Raw genomic sequence first — 21,047 nt, 5'->3', positions numbered from 1 at the left:
CACTTGTCAAAAAACCTGTTTCCTTAGTCCCTCTCCTTGGGGACCACAACCTTCATGTGAAATCTCATATGCCCAACAGGACAGTTAGTTAATGGCCTGGACACCTGCTGACCTATGCTTCCTTGCTGCCTCTCTGAAGAAGATGGCCAAGGGATGTAGCACAACCAAGGTTCTCATCTGATTCCACACATCACATGACTTTGACTACCAGGGAGCACTCTTCCTTGCCATCAAGACATCCAAATCCAACACTTAGAAAATGCTTCTCATGGACACCTGGAGTTGAGTCTGGGAAAGAAGTCTTGAGGCAGGGTGTCCCGGTGCTCATATCTCTGGGGATATCATGTTTTCCTCAACCAGGCTCAATGTTGATTCCCTCGGAGTCTTTCTCAAGGAAACATTCATGATAAGAACCTTTAGAGTCTAGACAGGAGCTGATATCCTTGGATGAACTACCCATCACACATCTACCTGTGTGCAAGGTGAAGTCAGACGAAGGATTCTGATCTATTGCCTTTATTCTACACCTTGTGAGTCCCAAACTAAATGCTCAAACCCCAACATGGGAACACAATGCATAGGGAAGGTAAGCACAGACCCCACTCCTGTATGTGTTCAGTGGAATGAACCTCACCCAGCACACAGAGTTCACAGCGAATAACTTACCATACACGTTGAGGTATGTGTATGTGGTTGATATGGCATTTCCATGTATATTATAGGTTCGTACGGTATAGAAGCCTGTGTCCTTCTGGTTGACCTTTGCAAGGAGCATGGATCCATTGTGAAATACTGTCTCTCTGCCGCTGTGTGCAGGACCTGGCCTACTTAAATTGTCGGGCAGTCCATATATTGCAGTCATATTTGAGGACCCTCTGAACCAGGCAATGGTTTTAAATTTCTCTGGCAGATTGTGGACAAGGAACAGGACGTCATTTCCTTCGGCCACTCGGGGTGGCACTGATACAGTGGTCACAAAGGCAGTGGTGGACAGGTGCCAGAAGGTTAAAAGGAAGGCTAGAAGGGAGTTGAGAAAAAAAATTCCAGTGTTAATCAGTTGTAATCAACACTAAGCTTTGGTGTTTAAATAGGGGTGTGCCCACCCTCGATTTCAGACTTGCGTAACATGAGATCCATTGACTCAGAATGTCTGAGTGTGTCATTAACTCTCTGAGGAATTCTCTGCTCACGTGTCTTTTTGGTTCCCCCACTAAGTGCCCCTTACCCCTGCTCACATAGAGTATTTCTATGACGATCACTGCCTCTCTGAACTCCTTCTCTGGAAAGGTCTCACTTTCTGACTTTTTTCTCTGGTTTTGTTTTTTTTTACACAGGGTTTCTCTTGTTTGTCCTGGAAGTTACTCTGTAGACGAGGCAGCCTTGAACTCACAGAGATCGCCTGCCTCTGTGTCCCAAGTGCCAGGATTAAAGACCTGAGCTGACACTGCCTGGCATAACCAGGAATTTGTAGGGACAGGATCAGTCAGATCTTTTTGAAGGGTCATTTCCTGGAGAAGACTCACACACTAGTGGATAAAGGGAAAAAGAAAGGAAGAAAAGTGAAATGTGTCTCCATGGATTTCTCTTCATATTTTCATATTTCTTAGGTTTGGAATTTATGACAGTAATTATCTTCAAGCGTGAAATAAATTATTTTAGATTTACTTATGTAAATATATGTGTGTATTTGTGAAGACTGGTATCTCCTTGTGCACATATGAAGATGTATGCCACAAATTTGTATGTGGCACATGTACTAGGGTGTGCATGTATGGGTGTATGTCACAGCACCTATGTGGAGGACAGAGTAGATCCTGCAGGAGTCTGTTTTTTCCATCTACTGTGTGGGAGCTGAGGATTGGTTTCATGTTGTCATATCTTCCCACACTGAGACATCTCACTAGCTGTCCCACTTGATCTCTATTTGGAGGGTCATGCTGTTGCAGTTGGGAACAGCTGTCTTCAGCACATTGCAGCCAATGAAATACACTGTGAATATGGAGTGCTTGAGGCTTTTCTCTTACCATCATCACCGCCTGTTCTCTGAGAGCTTCTGGATGCTGAGCCTCTGTCCCTTACTGTACCTTATGCACCAAAGCTGCAAACAGAAACCTTGAGTCTCCTCTCAAGATCTTGTCCTCTTTAGGAGACTCCATCCTGCCTCTTAGATCCTATCCCCACAAAGTCATAGAGTGAGTACCCTTACCTGTGAGCAGAAGCCTCTGCCAGGGAGTACACCCCTTGCAGAGAAGCACAGAAGACTCCATCAATCTTCCTACTTGCTGTCCTCCGTCTGAGGAGAAGAGCCTCAGCTCCAACACAGAACTCAGGCTCTGCTGTTCTTCCTCCTTCTGGGCTGAGATTATTCTCAGAAAGAAGCACTTCTCAGAATCCAATGGGCTGTGAGTGGTGGGGTTTGAGTCCAAAGCACTGCTCAAGCCCTTCCACTCCTAGTGATCTTCTGCATCCCTCACAACTTCCCTTTATGTTCCTTCACCAAAACACAAATTGTGCAACAAGGCTGATAAGCATCCCTATGTCCTCAGGAACAATGGCTCATCCTGGGGCTGACATCTGCTCTGTTCTTGCCTTGGGTCTGTCAGCACAAAGCAGGGAGCATCCATCATGCTTATGTGTCCTTGTGACACAGAGACTGAGTTGAGCACTCAGTCTACACCTTTTTTATCTAATCCCAGAAGGAAGGTGACAGAAATATCTCTGAGGCTTGAAAAGAGACCAGCTGAGTGATGACTAGGGATGAACATCAATCCTTTATCACTAATGTCACCAGTCAAATTAGTGATTCAGGAGAGAGGCCCAGGGGCAGTTGTGTGAGGAGTTTCGTGTGCTCAGCGTTGTTGAAGAGGTAGCCTGTGTGTCCTTGATAGGACTGTGTGCTCCATCTTGCTATGGAGGGTTTCAAGGCAACATTCTAACACTATGTGTTGGGTGTACACATGTCCTCTCTGATCTTCTTGGGTCAACTTTGCCCTTTATAAAGTGATTCCTGTTGATAATCATATCTTTCCCTTTGAGAGATGCCAGGAGGGAGGAGACCTTAACAGTCCCCGTGCAGAAAGTTGTTCTCAGACAAAGGAAGGAGCCAGTATGTTAGGGCAAGATTTAGGGAGGGAGCTCAAGGTGAGTAGGGACAGAAATGGAAAGCAGTCTGCTAGGCCATGGCTCAGGGAAACAATTTTCAGAGCATTGAGGAAATGCTCTGCTATGACCCCTGGGGACCAACGATCAATCTTATGCTCAGGGCTACAGTAAGCATGGATAAGAAGTCAAATGAGTCCTTCCCTGATATGTTCAACACGGGTAGGGGGCAGGGCCTCTCATCCTGATCACTGTGTTCTTTCAGACTCCTAATTCCTTCTACTGTAGGTCTAGACAGGGTTCCAGGTTTTTCCTGGGAAGCCCTGGACTAAAGTTGGAAGTAGTGTGAATCCTGAGAAAGGGCATTCTCAGGAGGAGCCTTGTGCCCAGGAAATTTCAGAGGAAAAGTCCTAGGACATTTCTCTTGAAGTTAAAAGGACAAAACACAACTGAGCATGGTGCTGAATGGCTTTAATTTAAGCATGAAAGAGACAGAGGCAAATGTATCTCTTAGAAACATGCCAGCCTGGTCTATGGAACAGTTTCCAGGACAGCTGGATTAAACAGACAGATCCTGGATGATTAGAAAGAAAAATAGGAGAGAACAATAATATAGTAGACTGTACATGCACTTTCAGACCAGTCACTGCTGTCTCAATCCCACCTTCTCTTTGTCCAGAGGGTGCTCAGGGGATTGCTCTTGAGTATAAATCACAGTGAGTCAAATAGATGTGTCTTCCCTATACTGTGTTCTACATTTTTTTGTTGTTGTTCTTCTTGCTGTTGTTGTTGTTGTTGTGATAAAAACACCCTGAAAAAAGAGCGGTTTAGGAGGGAGACTAGAGTCCATTACCTTTCTGGTACTGTGCTATGTTGTAGCACTGAAGAAATTCAAGGCAGAAAACATATGACTTGCTGACTCATTTGCAGCTCACACTCTGGCCCACACTTAGCTAGCTTTCTTATACAACCAAGGACCATTTGCCTAGGAATGATGCTGTCCACAGTGACCTGGGCCCTCCGGTATCAATTAAGACAATAATTTAAAGAAATGTACATCCTGACTTGGTTGAGACTCCTTTGTTGTTGTTGTTTGTTTGTTTGCATCCTGACAACATTTCCCCTCCCTCCTCTCCTACCCATTCCTCTCTGCCCAGTGAAATATCTGTCTGTTATTTGCCAATAAAATATGGTTTTTATTACTATAGCTCTATAGTAGAGCTTGAAATCAAGGATAACGTTACCTCCAGAAATTCCTTTATTGTACAGGATTGGTTTAGCTATCTTGAGATTTTGTTTTTCCATACAAAGTTGAGTATTCTTCTTTGAAGTTCTATAAAGAATGGTGTTAGAATTTTGGTGGGAATTGCATTGAATCTGTAGATTGCTTTTGGTAAGATGGCCATTTTTACTAGATTAATCCTACTGTTCCATGAGCATGGGAAATCTTTCTATCTTCTGATACCTTTCTCCAATTTCTTTCTTCAAAGATTTGCAGTTCTTAACCTTTACTTGGTGTCTTAGGGCATCTATTCTCATGAAGAGAAACTGTGACTATGTCTACTCATAAAGGAACATATTTAATTGGGTTCACTCTATTATCATCATGGTGAAGAACATGGTGGTGTGTAGACAGATGTGGGGCTTGAGAAGTAACTGAGAGTCCTACATCTTCTAGGCAACAGAAAATGGACTGTCTGTCACAGAAGAAAATTCTGATCAAAAGTCTGCTGCCACAGTGGCACACTTCTTGCAAAAAGGCCATACCTACTTCAACAAAGTCACACCTTCTAAGATTGCCACTCCCTTTGGGGGGGCATTTCCTTTCAAACCACATACTTAGACATACAATAAGATAATTTCTACTATTTGTGGATAATGTGAGGGGTGTTTTAGCCTTGATTTTTTTTTCTTAGCCAACTTATCATTTGTATATAGGAAGGTTACTTATTTTTTAGTTACTTTAGTAACCAGTCAGTTCACTGTAGGTTTTTATCACCTCTCGGGATTCCTTGGTAGAGTTATTGAGCTCAGTTTTGTATACAATCATATCATCTTCCAATAGTGATACTTCGAGTTCTTCTTTTCCAGTTTATATCCCATTGATCTCCTTCAGTTTTCTTTTGCTCTATCTAAAACTTCAAGAACTCTTTTGAATTGATATGGTGAGAGTGGGCAGCCTTATCTTGTCCCTGATTTTAGTGGAATTGCTTTAGGTTTTCTCCATTCAATTTGCTGTAGAGTGCCTTTATTATGTTTAGATATGTCTCTTGTATTTATGTTCTCTATAAGACATTTATGAAGGAGTGTTGGATTTTTTTTCCAAGAATTTCTCAGCATCAAATAAGATAATTAGGTGGATTCTTTTTCTTTTAGTTTGTTTATATGGTGGGCTACACTGACAGATTTTCATATGATGAAATCCAAAACATCATAATAAATAACTTCTTTGATGAGTTTTTGGATTCTGTTTTTAAGTTTTATTTTGCATTTTTGCATCTATCTTACCAAGGGAAACTGAGCTGTAATTCTCTTTCTTTGTTGATTGTTATGTGTGGTTTGTGTATCAAAATTACTTGACCTCATAAAAAGAATTTGGAAATGTTCTTTCTGAATATATTTTGTGGAATTTGAGGAATATTGGTGTTAACACTTTTTTGAAATAGGTAGAATTCTATGCTAAAATCATCTGGTCCTGGTCTTTTTTGGTTGGGAGACTTTTAACGATGGCTCCTATTTCTTTGGGGATTAGAGGGCTATCTCAATGTTTATCTGATCTTCACTTACCCTTGGTAAATGGTATCTGCTAAAAAAAATTGTCCTTTTTAAATATTTTCTAATTTCACAGAAAATAGCATTTTGAAGTATGACTTAATGAATCTTCAGATTTCCTTGGTGTTTGTTATTTTCCCTTTTCAGTTGAAGTTTTGTTAATTTGTATAATCTCTCTGCCTTTCCATTAGTTGGGATAAGATTTTGTTTCTTTTGTTAATTTTCTCAAAGACCCAACTCTTGATTTCATTAATTCTTTGTATTTTATTAATTTATCTCTGAGTTGATTAATTTTTGCTGTCACCTACTCCTCCAGAGTGTGTTTTATTCTTTTAGTTCTAGCGCCCTCGTGTATGCTATTAAGTCACTATTAAGAGATACCACTAATTTTCAAATAAATGTGCTTAGTTCTATAAAATTTCCTCACAGCACCAAGTTTACTGTGTCCCATATCTTTGTGTATATTCTGCATTGATTTTTATTTAATTCTATGAAGTTTTTAATTTATCTCTTTCTTGACTCAGTGGTAATTCCATAGAGAGCTGTTCAGTTTCCAGTAGTTTATAGACTTTCTACTGTTTCTGTTGTTGTTGAAATCCAACTGAAACCCATTGTAGTCAGAAAAGATACAGGTGTTTATTTCAATTTTTATGTGTCTAATAATACTTGCTGTGTTGACCAAATATACAGCCAATTTTGTCTAATGTTCCGTGAGGTACTGGTAAAGTATATTCTTTTGTGTTGGGGTGAAATTTTCTGTAGATATGTTAGGTCCATTTCAGTCTTAAGGTCTATTAGTTTCTTTATTTCTTTTTTAAATTTTCTGTCTGGATAAAGTGTCCATTTGTGAGAGTGTGGTATTTAACTCTATCACTGTTAGTGCATGGGACTCAAAGTGTGATTTGAGATTTAGTAATGTTTTGATTAATGTGGGTACTCTTGTTTATGGGCATCAATGTTCAGAATTGAAATATAGTCCTGATGGGTTTGTTCTTTGTTTATTTTTAATTGAAAAAAAAAATTTCCGCCTCCTCCCCGCCTCCTATTTCCCTCCCCATGCTCCCGTCCCTCTCCCCCTCCCTCCACTCCTCTTCTCCTCCCTCTCCAGTCCCAGGAGCAGTCAGAGTTCCCTGCCCTGTGAAAAGTCCAAGGTCCTCCCCGCTCCATCCAGATCTAGGAAGGTGAACATCCAAACTGTCTAGGCTCCCACAAAGCCAGAACCTGAAGTAGGATCAAAACCCAGTGCCATTGTTCTTGGCCTCTCGTCAGCTCTCATTGTCCACCATGTTCAGAGAGTCCGGTTTTATCCCATGCTTTTTCAGTCACAGTCCAGCTCGCCTTGGTGAGCTCCCAATAGATCGGCCCCACTGTCTCAGTGGGTGGGTGCACCCTTCGTGGTCCTGACTTCGTTGTTCATGTTCTCCCTCCTTCTGCTCCTCATTAGGACCTTGGGAGCTCAGTCCAGTGCTCCAGTGTGGGTCTCTGTCTCTATCTCCTTCCATCGCTAGTTGAAGGTTCTATAGTGATATGCAAGATATTCATCAGTATGGCTATAGGATAGGTTCATTTCAGGTTCCCTATCCTCAGGTGCCCAAGGAACTAACTGGGGACATTGCCCTGGGCATCTGGTAGCCACTCCAAGTTCAAGTCTCTTGCCAACCCTTAGGTGGCTCCCTTAACTAAGATATGAGTTTCCCTGCTCCCCTATCCAACCTTCCTATATCCCCAATCATCCCGTTTCCCCAAGTTCCCCTCATCCTCTCCTTCACACTTTTCTCTCTCCATCTCCCCTTACCCCCATCCCACCCCACCCCCAAGATTCCAACTTTTTTGCCCGGCAATCTTGTCTATTTCCCATAGCCAGGAGGATAACTATATGTTTTTCCTTGGGTTTGCCCTCTTGTTTAGCTTCTTTAGGACCACAAATTATAGACTCAGTGGCCCCCTATCCATGGCTAGAAACCAATTATGAGTGAGCACATCCCATAATGTTCTTTTTGGGTCTGGGTTACCTCACTCAGGATAGTATTTTCTATTTCCATCCATTTGCATGCAAAATTCGAGAAGTCATTGTTTTTTTACCACAGAGTAGTACTCTAATGTGTATATATTCCACACTTTCTTCATCCATTCTTCCATTGAAGGACACCTAGGATGCTTCCAGGTTCTGGCTATTACAAATAATGCTGCTATGAACATAGTTGAACAAATGCTTTTGTTATATGATAAGGGATCTCTTGGGTATATTCCCAAGAGTGGTATTGCTGGGTCCAGGGGTAGGTTGATCCCATTTTTTCTGAGAAACCGCCACACTGATTTCCATAGTGGTTGCACAAGTTTGCAGTCCCACCAGCAATGGATGAGGGTACCCATTTCTCCACAACCTCTCCAGCAAAGGCTATCAATTTTGCCCTTAATGTCTGTGCTGCTGGGGTTATACATAGGAAGCGATCTCCTGTGCCCATATGTTGTAGGGTACTTCCCATTTTCTCTTCTATCAGGTTCAGTGTGTTCAGATTGATATTGAGGTCTTTGATTATTTCCAGTCTTCTACTCCTTCTAGGTGAGTGTGCTTCTTTTTTTTCTAGAGCTTTCAGGTGGGCTGTTAAGTTTCCAATGTGTGCTTTCTCTGTTTTCTTTAAGTGGGCACTTAGTGCTATGAACTTTCCTCTCAGGACTGCTTTCATAGTGTCCCATAGGTTTGAGTATGTTGTTTCTTTATTTTCATTGAATTCAAGGAAGACTTTAATTTCTTTCTTTATTTCTTCCTTAATCCAGGTATGGTTCAGTAGTTGACTGTTCAGTTTCCATGAGTTTGTAGTCTTTCTGGGGGTAGCATTGTTGTTGAATTCTAGCTTTAATCCATGGTGATCTGATAAGATACAGGTGGTTACAGATATTGTTTTGTAACTGTGGATGTTTGCTTTGTTACCGAGTATGTGGTCAATTTTCGAGAAGGTTCCATGAGCTGCAGAGAAGAAGGTATATTCTTTCCTATTTGGGTGGAATATTCTATAGATGTCTGGACCGTTGAGATGCGCTTCTTCCCCTTCTTCTACTCCTATTATTCTTAGGTTTGGTCTTTTTATTGTGTCCCATATTTCCTGAATGTTTTGTGATGAGAGTTTGTTGGCCTTGCTGTTTTCTTTGATCAGCGTGTTTATTTTCTCTATGGTTTTCTTCTTTGCCTCCAATTCAGTTTTCAAGACTTGAACTGTTTCCATTATCTGTTTGATTGTTTTTCCTTGGTTTCCTAGGGTATCATTCACTGATTTACCCAATTCTTCAAACTTTCTGTTATACTTCTCATCCATTTCTATAAGGGCATTTTTTACATGCTGTTTAAGGGCATCAATCACTTTCATAAAGTCAATTTTTTCTACTTCTTCATGATTAAGGTGTTCATGTCCTCCTGATGTGAGGTCGCTGGGTTCTGGTGGTTTTATATTGTTTTTCAGATTGTTGGGTGAATTCTTGCATTGGCGCCTGCCCATCTCTTCCTCTGAATGCTCTCCTATGGATCTTCTCTTACAGGATTAGGTCTCCTTGCCTACTGTTGTACCTTCCCAGTGATGGTACTCCCCAGTGATGGTTCTCCTGGTGCTCCAGTGATGTCTCTCCTGGTGACAATATCAGATCTCCGTGCCCAATGATGGCTCTCCTGGTGCCAAAATTAGCTCTCCGTGCCCAATGATGGCTCTCCTGGTGCCGAGATCAGATCTCCGTGCTGGTTGGGTAAGTTCGTAAACAAAGCACCTACCTTGCTTGGTGCAGGCAGGACAGTGAAACAAAGGAACTCCCGCCCGCCTGTTTGCCCTGAGAATTCGCCCCCAGCGCCCAGACAGGCTGAGCTAGGTGGTGTTATGTGCCCAAATAAGGAAGGGGGCAGAAGGAAGAAGGGTTCTGGAAGCAAGCTGGGTGGGCTAGGAAGAGAGAGGCAGTCTGCACGGAGTAGGGTATCTGCAGGGGGCCCAGGAGGGATGGGGGGGTGAGGAACTTCTGAGTTCCCTGTCCGAGGCTGCTGCTGTGTCACAAACTCACCCCAATGATGGCTCTCCTGGTTACGAGCTCAGATCTCTCTGCTGGTTGGGTAATTCATAAACAAAGCGCTTACCTTGCTTGGTGCAGGCAGGCCAGTGAAACAAAGGAACTCCCGCCTGCCTGTTTGCCCTGAGGATTTGCCCCCAGTGCCCAGACAGGCTGAGCTAGGTGGTGTTATGTGCCCAAAGAAGGAAGGGGGCAGAAGGAAGAATCGGGTTTGTTCTTTAATGAATATGAAATGTCATTCTCTATCTTCTTTGATTAATTTTGGTCTAAAATCTATTTTGTTACATATTAGAAGAGCTACATGAGCTTGCTCCTTAGGTGGTATGATTTGGAAATTCTTTTTCCAACTCTTTACTCTGCTACAGAATCGATCCTCTGTCAAGGTTGGGAGCCTGTCTCTGGAAAGTTACCTTTACCTTTGGTACATCAGGGGCTCTCTGTTCTTCTTACTGATATGGCCTGGGGATGGGACTTTGGGAAAAGAATCTGAGGATTGTTGTACTTCAGCTGGCAGATGGGTCACTCACTTGTTCTCTGGACTAGTGTGGTCTGTACCTCAAGACTCTTTGTTACCCTACGGAGATTTTGAGCTATCTCAAGGTGACAGTTAATGCAAACTAGAAGACAGATTCAAACTGTTAAGTCCTCCTCATCCATAGGGAGATTCCAGAGGAAATTCCCCATTCTCTAAGTGAGTTTCCCTATTTGGTTTCCAAGGTCATCACATGTGCTGGTGTCCAGTCTGAGCCAGGGTACAGCTCATGGACATCTACCCTGAGTGTCACTTTTTCCACTTCCCAGACACCATTATCTCCACAACAGACATTGTGAAGAGTAAATGAAGCATCATCAAAACATAAGTTTCATCCTGACACAGACAGGCCTCCCAGGCATGTTCATCACCTGCCCCTTCTGACTACATTGCAATCAGAGCAGAAGTCATTTATCAGCTGAGAGAAGACAGGAGATGGAAACATTTTGGCTAAAGGACCTTGAGTATGGCTCAAAGTTCTAGATGTTCCTTTGGGGTCATAGAGATCATGAGCACAAATGGGGAAAAGGAATGTGTGAATTAGTGACAGAAAGAAAAATCTACTTGACCTTAAGTAAAATCTCTCTACCTGAGAAGTTCCTTCCTCTTGAAAGAACCCTACCTTCACATTCAAATACCAGTCTAAGGTGAGTCAAGAGAAATCAGAGATGCAAGACGGGAAGACTCATTGCTGGAATCTCATAAGAGGATTGGGATTTGTTTGTGCCCATGACAAGAATGGGAATTAATTTCTGTATCTATCCATCAAACCAAGGCTTCACTCAAAGCTCAATGTTGTCATTTGAGGGATCCACTTCCCAAGACTTGTAATTTTCTTCACTTGGGTCCATTAATGCCAATGGCTGAGTTCTATATGAGGGAGATATAGGATCTTGAAGAACTAAAAATGATTTTGGGAATAAAGAGCTCTTAACATTGTATCTGGGGCTCTTCATGAATAAGCCAAGAGTACTGTGCAGGTGAGTGAGAGGTAACATGGTGGAAGAGCTCGAGCTTTGACACTGGATATAAACGATAATCTGAGAGGGACATGATCAAATCATCTGAACCATCAGGAGGAAACTGAATAAAGCCACACATGATGCCTGCAAAGAAATTGGGAATCTTGGTGATTAGATGGCTCTATTATCTATTCTTTTACCTTAGTTATTATCTGTTCTTTCACCTTAGTTGAACAGGTCTCAGCCAGAGCTGGGGTGCATATTAGTAGAAGTGTATTCATGTAATAAGTACTTCATACATAACCCTTGATTCATCACTGGCACAACACACAAAAATCCCACTGGACTCTCATGTGTGCACTGAGCCTAGGTCTAAGATGTCCCCTGTCTCCATGACCCAGAGTATGCCTAGGAAAGAAAAGTTTCTCCAGACTCTTCTAACTCAATGCTGGGCTTCTCTGCATTTACTTGGGCTAGAGCAGGATTCCTGTCCAGCCTAGGTATCAGTGTGGTGGGTCTGTGTCAATACCAAAGAGTGGCTGAGTGTCCCAGCCCTATCTCTCTGTACATAGGCAGTGATAGTCATGAGGAAACGGAAATTACAAGGTGGGTCTCTGTCAATAGCAGAAAGTGGCTGAATGTCACATTTCTATCTCTATGCACATAGGCAGGTATAGTTATGAGGAAAGAGAAATTACAAGGCTACTGTCCTTAACCTCCATGGGATTAGAATTGCTGCATGTGCTGACGGCCTTGGATAGCAATGCTTTGCAGACAGCAGAGGGATTATGTCCTGCTCTGGGATCTCTGACACTTACAAAGGCTTCTTTAAACCAATGCTGGTCTTTCTACATCTACCCTCAATCTTTTTCTTTAGATAACCAGGCAGAAGATGAATCACACACAGATGCAGGAGGACTTGAGTACTCAGTGATGTTGGGTCTCCAGTGCTGTGTGGGAGAAACTGACTTTACCATGTATGAGCTGAGCTGCAGAGCATGATGCTACAGACCTAGGACCTGGAATCAGATGACCATTGTCTCTCATGGATCTCACTGGCACACTGCCTGCCTTGTATCAAAGTTCTGTGTCCCTCCTGCTGTACTGATATCCACTTCTGAGCCTTGGCCAGTGCCTTCCAAGGCAACGATGTTTAAAGAAGTCCTACAAATTGAGCAAATAACAATTCCTATTTAGCTTCCCTGAGAAGCACCCACAAACAATCACCAGGACTTGTTTGTATGGAAATTCACACATGAGTCCAGTAGTGGACCTGTCATTGTGCTAAATGAACAGATTATAACACAACAAGGGCCAACCTTCCCAGGTGTTTGATGGTGACTGAGATGATGCACGGATCCCCAACCTCAAAGAATGAGTCACAGAATAATCTTTGAGGGGAAGATTGTGGGTTAAAGGTGAGCTTGAAACAGGATGATTGTCTTGGCCTCTGATGTTCTGTTTTGCACAGTTAAGGGTGACAGCAAGATATTTCCTGAAACGCAGGTTAATGTTTTCTTTCCTTCTTTCCTTCCTTTTTTTTCTCCCTCCCTCCCTTCCTTCCTCCCTTTCCCCCTTCTATTTTTATTTCATCCTTTCTTCCTTTCTTTTCATGTGTATGGCTATGTTTACTGCACATATATTTGTGAACCACAAGTATGCCCAGTTCCTTCAGAAACTAGAAGAGGGCATTGTATACCCAAGAAATGAAATTAAAGATTGGTTATGAGATATTATGAATGTACTGGAATCAGGACATGACTCCTCTACAAATACATTCAGAGTTCTTAACCATTGATCTATCTCTCAAAACTCTCAGGTGAATATTTTCATAGGCAGAATTGACTGGTAGAAGATAGTGAGCAAGAACTTACTGGAACTATTAATGTGTTGGGAAGATCTAGACCAGAAATTTAGGACTCTGACTTTCTCCATATGAGACCATTGTTACTAATACCAAGCATATAATGCTAATCCCTCTAAGGATTGCTTCTCTAAAGATTACAATGAGATGAGAGACAGATGCTAAAGTTATTTGAAATCAGTGACTCCCTGAGCAGGGAGAGCCCTGTGTTAGATGCAGGATATTTTATAAGATTCAAAACAAAGTCCTGTCCTTTACCTTCCTGGAGTAGTGATAGCAACATGACAGAAAACACATGATTTCTGTCCAGTAGGTAGGATTTGGAGTCCTGGAATTTGGCAGAAATTCTCCAGAGGTGGGTAGTTTAGTCATAGAGTCAAATATAAATTTCCATTCCTTTTCACTTCATAGAACAGCCATCTCAAGCTGTCAATGGCCAAGGTTAATATTTGTGAAAAACAGCTGCTCCTGCTCCATATACACCTAAAAAAGCCTTGAGGGTGAGGACATGGGATACGTGAGTGCAGTCAGACAGCATGTCTGTTACTCATGGTCTCTAACACAGATAAACACACTGTGTTTTCTGTGCCTCTTTTCCAGTGATAGCAAACAGTGTTAATGAGTGTTGCCATGGTGATAAGGTAACCTCATACATGAAAACACTGGGACAGGACAGCTGTCCAGATAAGCACCATCTGTTACTACTTGCCTACTGGAGAGAATTTGCTAGACTTACTCTCTGAGGACATGGAGTCATCAGGAGGACTTATAGCTTTTGTCCTTCCCCTAGGGCTCATGACTTTCCTGTAAGTCTCATAAACTCACCAAAACAGTTGACTAAATGCCTAGACACTGAAACAGCTGGGGTCTCCATGTGGAGACTCAGAAGAAAATATACAGTTGATTAGTGGATGCTTAGGGACTGTATAGTGGAGGGAATTCAATCCCAGAATTCAAAATATTGCAGAGTTATAGTATTGAAGAACATTTGAATATACTTTGTTTTTTTTTGTTTTATTTTTCCTTTTATTTATTTATTTATTAAAGATTTCTGCCTCCTCCCTGCCACCACCTCCCATTTCCCTCCCCCTCCCTCAATCAAGTCCCCTCCCTCATCAGCACGAAGAGCAATCAGGGTTCCCTGCCCTGTGGGAAGTCCCAGGACCCCCACCTCCATCCAGGTCTATTAAGGTGAGCATCCAAACTGCCTAGGCTCCCACCAAGCCAGTACGTGCAGTAGGATCAAAAACCCATTGCCATTGTTCTTGAGTTCTCAGTAGTCCTCCTATTGTCCGCTATGATCAGCGAGTCCGGTTTTATCCCATGCTTTTTCAGACCCAGGCCAGCGGGTCTTGGTGAGTTCCTGATAGAACATCCCCATTGTCTCAATGTGTGGGTGCACCCCTCGCGGTCCTGAGTTCCTTGCTCGTGCTCTCTCTCCTTCTGCTCCTGATTTGGACCTTGAGATTTCAGTCCGGTGCTCCAATGTGGGTCTCTCTATGTCTCCTTTCATCACCTGATGAAGGTTAATATTCAGGAGGATGCCTATATGTTTTTCTTTGGGTTCACCTTCTTATTTAGCTTCTCTAGGATCACAAATTATAGGCTCAATGTCCTTTATTTATGGCTAGAAACCAATTATGAGTGAGTACATCCCATGTTCATCTTTTGGGTCTAGGTTACCTCACTCAGGATAGTGTTTTCTATTTCCATCCATTTGCATGCAAAATTCAAGAAGTCATTGTTTTTTACCGCTGAGTAGTATGCTAATATGTATATATTCCACACTTTCTTCATCCTTTCTTCTACTGAAAGACATCTAGGTTGTTTCCAGGTTCTGGCCATTACAAATAATGCTGCTATGAACATAGTTGAACAAATGCTTTTGTAATATGATAGGGCATCTCTTGGGTATATTCCCAAGAGTGGTATTGCTGGGTCCTGGGGTAGGTTGATCCCAAATTTCCTGAGAAATCGCCACACTGCTTTCCAAAGCCGTTGCACATGTTTGCATTCCTACCAGCAATAAATGAGTGTACCCCTTTCTCCACAACATCTCCAGCAAAAGCTATCGTTGGTGTTTATGATTTTAGCCATTCTGACAGGTGTAAGATGATATCTCAAAGTTATTTTGATTTGCATTTCCCTGATAGCTAAGGAGGTTGAGCATGACCTTAAGTTTTTTTGGCCATTTGAACTTCTTCTGTTGAGAATTCTATGTTCAGTTCAATGCCCCATTTTTAAATTGGGTTAATTAGCATTTTAAAGTCTAGTTTCTTGAGTTCTTTAAATATTTTGGAGATCAGACCTTTGTCTGTTGCGGGGTTGGTGAAGATCTTCTCCCAGTCATTCGGTTGCATTTGTCTTAGTGACAGTGTCCTTTGCTTTACAGAAGCTTCTCAGTTTCAGGAGGTCCCATTTATTCAATGTTGCCCTTAATGTCTGTGCTGCTGGGGTTATAAATATGAAGCAATCTCCTGTGCCCATATCTTGTAGGGTACTTCCCACTTTTTCTTCTATCAGGTTCAGTGTGTTCAGATTGATATTGAGGTCTTTGATGCATTTGGACGTGAGTTTTGTGCATGGTGATAGATATGGATCTATTTTCATTCTTCTACAGGTTGACATCCAGTTGTGTCAGGACCATTTGTTGAAGATGCTTTCTTTCTTCCATTGTATACTTTTAGCTCCTTTATCAAAAATCAGGTGTTCATAGGATTGTGGGTTAAACTCTGGATCTTCTATTCGATTCCATTGGTGGACTTCTCTGTTTTATGCCAAAACCACGCTGGTTTCATTACTGTAGCTCTTTAATAGAGTTTGAAGTCAAGGATGGTAATGCCTTCAGAAGTTCCTTTATTGTATAAAATTGTTTTGGCTATGCTGGGTTTTTTGTTTTTCCATAATAAGTTGATTATTGTCCTCTCAAGATATGTGAAGAATTTGATGGTACCTTGATGGGGATTGTATTGAATCTATAAATTGCCTTTGGTAGAATTACTATGTTGATCCTCCCAATCCAAGAGCAAGGGAGATCCTTCCATTTTCTGGTTTCCTCTTCAATTTCTTTCTTCAAAGACTTAAAGTTCTTGTCAAATAGATCCTTCACTTCCTTGGTTAGAGTTACCCCAAGATATTTTATGCTCTTTGTGGCTATCATGATTGGTGATGCTTCTCTGATTTCCCTCTCTGCTTCCTTATCCTTTGTGTATAGGAGGGCAACTGATTTTTTGGAGTTTATCTTGTATCCTGTCACATTACTAAAGGTGTTTATCAGCTGTAGGAGTTCTTTGGTGGAATTTTGGGGGTCGCTTATGTACACTATCATATCATCTGCAAATAACGACAGTTTAACTTCTTCCTTACAATTTGAATCCCCTTGATCCTCTTGTGTTTTCTTATTGCTATTGCTAGAACTTCAACCACTATATTGAAGAGGTATGGATAGAGTGGACAGCCTTGTCGTGTTCCTGATTTTAGTGGGATGGTTTTGAGTTTTCTCTGTTTAATTTGATGTTAGCTGTTGGCTTGCTGTAAATAGCTTTAATTATATTTAGGTATGACCCTTGTATCTCTAATCTCTCCAAGACCTTTATCATAAAGGGATGTTGAATTTTGTCAAATGCTTTTTCAGCATCTAATGAAACAATCATATGGTTTTTTTCTTTCAGTTTATTTATATGATGGATTACATTGATAGATTTGCTTATGTTAAACCAGCCCTGCATCTCTGGGATGAAGCCTACTTGATCATAATGGATAATTTTTCTAATGTGTTCTTGGATTTGGTTTGCAATTATTCTATCGAGGATTTTTTCGTCGATGTTCATGAGTGAGATTGGCCTGTAATTCTCTTTCTTGGTTGAGTCTTTGTGTGGTTTTGGTATCAGCGTAACTGAAGCTTCATAAAAGGATTTTGACAATGACTCTTCTGTTTCTATATTGTGAAATACATTAAGGAGTGTAGGTATTAGGTCTTCTTGGGAGTTCTGGTAGAATTCCGCATTGAAACCATCTGGTCCTGGGCTTTTTTTGGTAGGGAGGTTATTGATAACAGCTTCTAATTCTTTGTGACTAACAAGTCTATTTAGGTTGTTCGCCTGGTCCTGGTTTAACTTTGGTATATGGTATTTATCTAAAAAAGTGTCCATTTCTTTTACATTTTCCAGTTTTGCGGCATACAGGCTTTTGTTGTAAGATCTAATGATTCTGTGAATTTCCTCTGTGTCTGTGGTTATGTCCCCCTTTTCACTTCTGATCTTATTAGTTTGCATATTCTCTCTCTGCCGTTTGATTAGTTTGGATAGGCGTTTATCAGTCTTGTTGATTTACTCCAAGAACCAGTTTTTATTTTCATTGATTCCTTGGATTGTTTTCTGTGTTTCTATTTTGTTGATTTCACCCCTCAATTTGATTATTTCCAATCTTCTACTCAACTAGGTGTCTGCTTCTTTTTTTCTAGGGCTTTCAGGTGGGCTGTTAAGTCTCCAACCTGTGCTTTCGCCATTTTCTTTTAGTGGGCACTTAGTGCTATGAATTTTCCTCTTAGGACTGCTTTCACACTATCCCATAGGTTTGAGTATGTTGTTTTTTTATTTTCACTGAATTCAACGAAGACTTTAATTTCTTTCTTTATTTCTTCCATGATCCAGGTGTGATTCAGTAGTTGACTGTTCAGTTTCCATGAATTTGTAGGCTTTTTGGGAGTAGCATTGTTGTTGAATTCTTACTTTAATCCATGGTGATCCATTAAGACACAAGTGATTACTAATATTTTTTGGTAACTATGGAAGTTTGCTTTGTTACCAAGTTGTGGTCAATTTTCAAAAAGGTTCCATGAGCTGCAGAGAAGAAGGTATATTCTTTCCTATTTGGATGGAATGTTCTATAGATGTCTGTTAAGTCCATTTGATTCATTACCTCCATTAATTCTCTTATTTCTCTGTTAGGTTTCTGTCTGGTTGACCTATCCACTGGTGAGAGAGGTGTGTTGAAGTCTCCTACTATTAGTGTGTGTGGCTTGATGACTGCCTTGAATTTTAGTAACATTTCTTTTAAATAAGTGTGTGCTTTTTTTTTTGGAAGTTAAGGTGTCTTTTTCCTTTTAGTTTTTTTTCTTTATTTTATTCTTTTTAAATTAAAATTACCGCTTCCTTCCTGTTTCCCATTTCCCTCCCCCTCCTCCCACACATCGCCCCCTCCCCGTACTCCCTTCTCCCTTTCCCCACTCTTCTCCCCCTCCCCCTACTCCTCTCCACCTCCCCCCACTCCATTCCCCCTCCCTCTAGGTACTGAGAGCAGTCCAAATTCCCTGCCCTGTGGGAAGTCAAAGGTTCTCCCGCTTCTATCTAGGTCCAGGAAGGTGAGCATACAAACAGGCTAGGCTCCCACAAAGTCAGTTCATGTATTAGGAACGAAACCTAGTGCCATTGTCCCTGACTTCTCATCAGCCTTCATTGTCTGTCTTGTTCAGAAAGTCCGGTTTCATCCCATGCTTATTCAGTCCCAGTCCAGCTGGCCATGGTGGGCTCCCAATAGATCAATTCCACTGTCACAGTGGGTGGGTGCACCCCTCGTGGTCCTGACTTCCTTGCTCATGTTCTCCCTCCTTCTGCTCCTCATTTGGACCTTAAGAGCTCAGTCTGTTGCTCCAAATTGGGTCTCTGTCTCTATCTCAATCCATTGCCAGATGAAGGTTCTAAGGTGATATGTAAGACATTCATCAGTACAGGATAGGGTCATTTCAGGTTCCCGTTCCTCAGTTGCCCAAGGTACTAGCTGGGGACATCTCCCTGGACACCTGCGAGCCCCTGTAGAGTCAAGTCTCTTGCCAACCCTAAGATGGCTCCCTTAATTAGGATATATATTTCTCTGCTGCCGTATCCACCCTTCCTATATCCCAACCATCCTATTCCCCCAAGCTCTCCCCATCCTCCCCTTCTCACGTTTCTCACCCCATTTCCCCTTAACCCCATGCCACCTCACCAGCAAGTTCCCAGCTTTTGCCTGGCAATCTTGTCTACTTCCCCTATCCAGGTGGATGACTATATGTTTTTCTTTGGGTTCATTTTCTTATTTAGCTTCTCTAGGATCACAAATTATATGCTCAATGTCCTTTATTTATGGCTAGAAACCAAATATGAGTGAGTGCATCCCATGTTCATCCTTTTGGGTCTGGGATACCTCACTCAGGATAGTGTTTTCAATTTCCATCCATTTGCATGCAAAATTCACCATGTCATTTTTTTTTTTACCACTGAGTAGTACTCTAATATGTATATATTCCACACGTTCTTCATCCATTCTTCCATTGAAGGGCATCTAGGTTGTTTCCAGGTTCTGGCTATTACAAACAATGCCGCTATGAACATAGTTGAACAAATGCTTTTGTCATATGATAGGGAATCTCTTGGGTATATTCCCAAGAGTGGTATTACTGAATCTTGGGGTAAGTTGATCCCAAATTTCCTGAGAAATCGACACACTGATTTCCAAAGTGGTTGCACAAGTTTGCATTCCTACCAGCAATGGATGAGTGTGCCCCTTCCTCCACAACCTCTCCAGCAAAGTTTATCATTGGTGTTTTTGATTTTAGCCATTCTGACAGGTATAAGATGGTATCTCAAAGTTGTTTTAATTTGCATTTCCCTTATCGCTAAGGAGGTTGAGCATGACCTTAAGTGTCTTTTGACCATTTGAAATTCTTCTGTTGAGAATTCTCTGTTCAGTTCAATGCCCCATTTTTTTAATTGGGTTAATTAGCATTTTAAAGTCTAGTTTCTTGAGTTCTTTATATATTTTGGAGATCAGACCTTTGTCTGTTGTGGGGTTGGTGAAGATCTTCTTCCAGTCAATGGGTTGCCTTTTTGTCTTAATGACAGTGTCCTTTGCTTTACAGAAGCTTCTCAGTTTCAGGAGGTCCCATTTATTCAATGTTGTCCTTAATGTCTGTGCTGCTGGGGTTACACGTAGGAAGTGATCTTCTGTGCCCATATGTTGTAGAGTACTTCCCACTTTTTTCTATCAGGTTCAGTGTGTTCAGACTGATATTGAGGTCTTTGATGCATTTGGACTTGAGTTTTGTGCATGGTGATAGATATGGATCTATTTTCATTCTTCTACAGATTAACAACCATTTCTGCCAGCACCATTTGTTAAAGATGCTTTCTTTCTTCCATTGAATACTTTTACCTCCTTTATCAAAAATCAGGTGTTCATAGGTTTGTGGATTAAAATCAGGGTCTTCTATTCAATTCCATTGATCGACTTCTCTGTTTTTATGCCAATACCAAGCTGTTTTCAATACTGAAGCTCTATAATAGAGTTTGAAGTCATGGATGTTAATGCCTCCAGAAGTTCCTTTTTTGCCTAAGATTGTTTTGGCTATCCTGGGTTTTTTGTTTTTCCATATAAAGTTGATTAATGTTCTCAAGATCTGTGAAGAATTTTGATGGGATTTTAATGGGGATTGCATTGAATCTATAAATTGCCCTTGGTAGAATTGCCATTTTTACTATGTTGATCCTCCCAATCCAAGAGCAAGGGAGATCCTTCTGTTTTCTGGTATTCTCCTCAATTTCTTTCTTCAAAGACTTAAAGTTCTTGTCAAATAGATCCTTCACTTCCTTGGTTAGAGTTACCCCAAGATATTTTATGCTATTTGTGGCTATCATGATTGGTGATGCTTCTCTGATTTCCCTCTCTGCTTCCTTATCCTTTGTGTTTAGGAGGGCAACTGATTTTATAGAATTGATCTTGTATCCTGCCACAC

General features: G+C 41.4%; 1 protein-coding gene across 1 annotated transcript in view; it reads right to left on the bottom strand.

Annotated features, from left to right (window-relative positions):
- LOC130868779 (pregnancy-specific glycoprotein 22-like) overlaps positions 1–21,047 on the bottom strand; it is a 52,558-nt gene that overhangs the window by 3,801 nt on the left and 27,710 nt on the right. Inside the window, exon 5 of the mRNA XM_057760826.1 lies at positions 667–1,017. Within this exon, the coding sequence (XP_057616809.1) occupies positions 667–1,017 (351 nt within the window). The remainder of the gene's footprint in view (positions 1–666; positions 1,018–21,047) is intronic.

This window comes from Chionomys nivalis, chromosome 2 (assembly GCF_950005125.1).
Source record: "Chionomys nivalis chromosome 2, mChiNiv1.1, whole genome shotgun sequence".
NCBI lineage: Eukaryota > Metazoa > Chordata > Mammalia > Rodentia > Cricetidae > Chionomys > Chionomys nivalis.
Note: the sequence above shows the minus strand (reverse complement) of the source record. Positions and strands in the feature narration are given on the sequence as shown.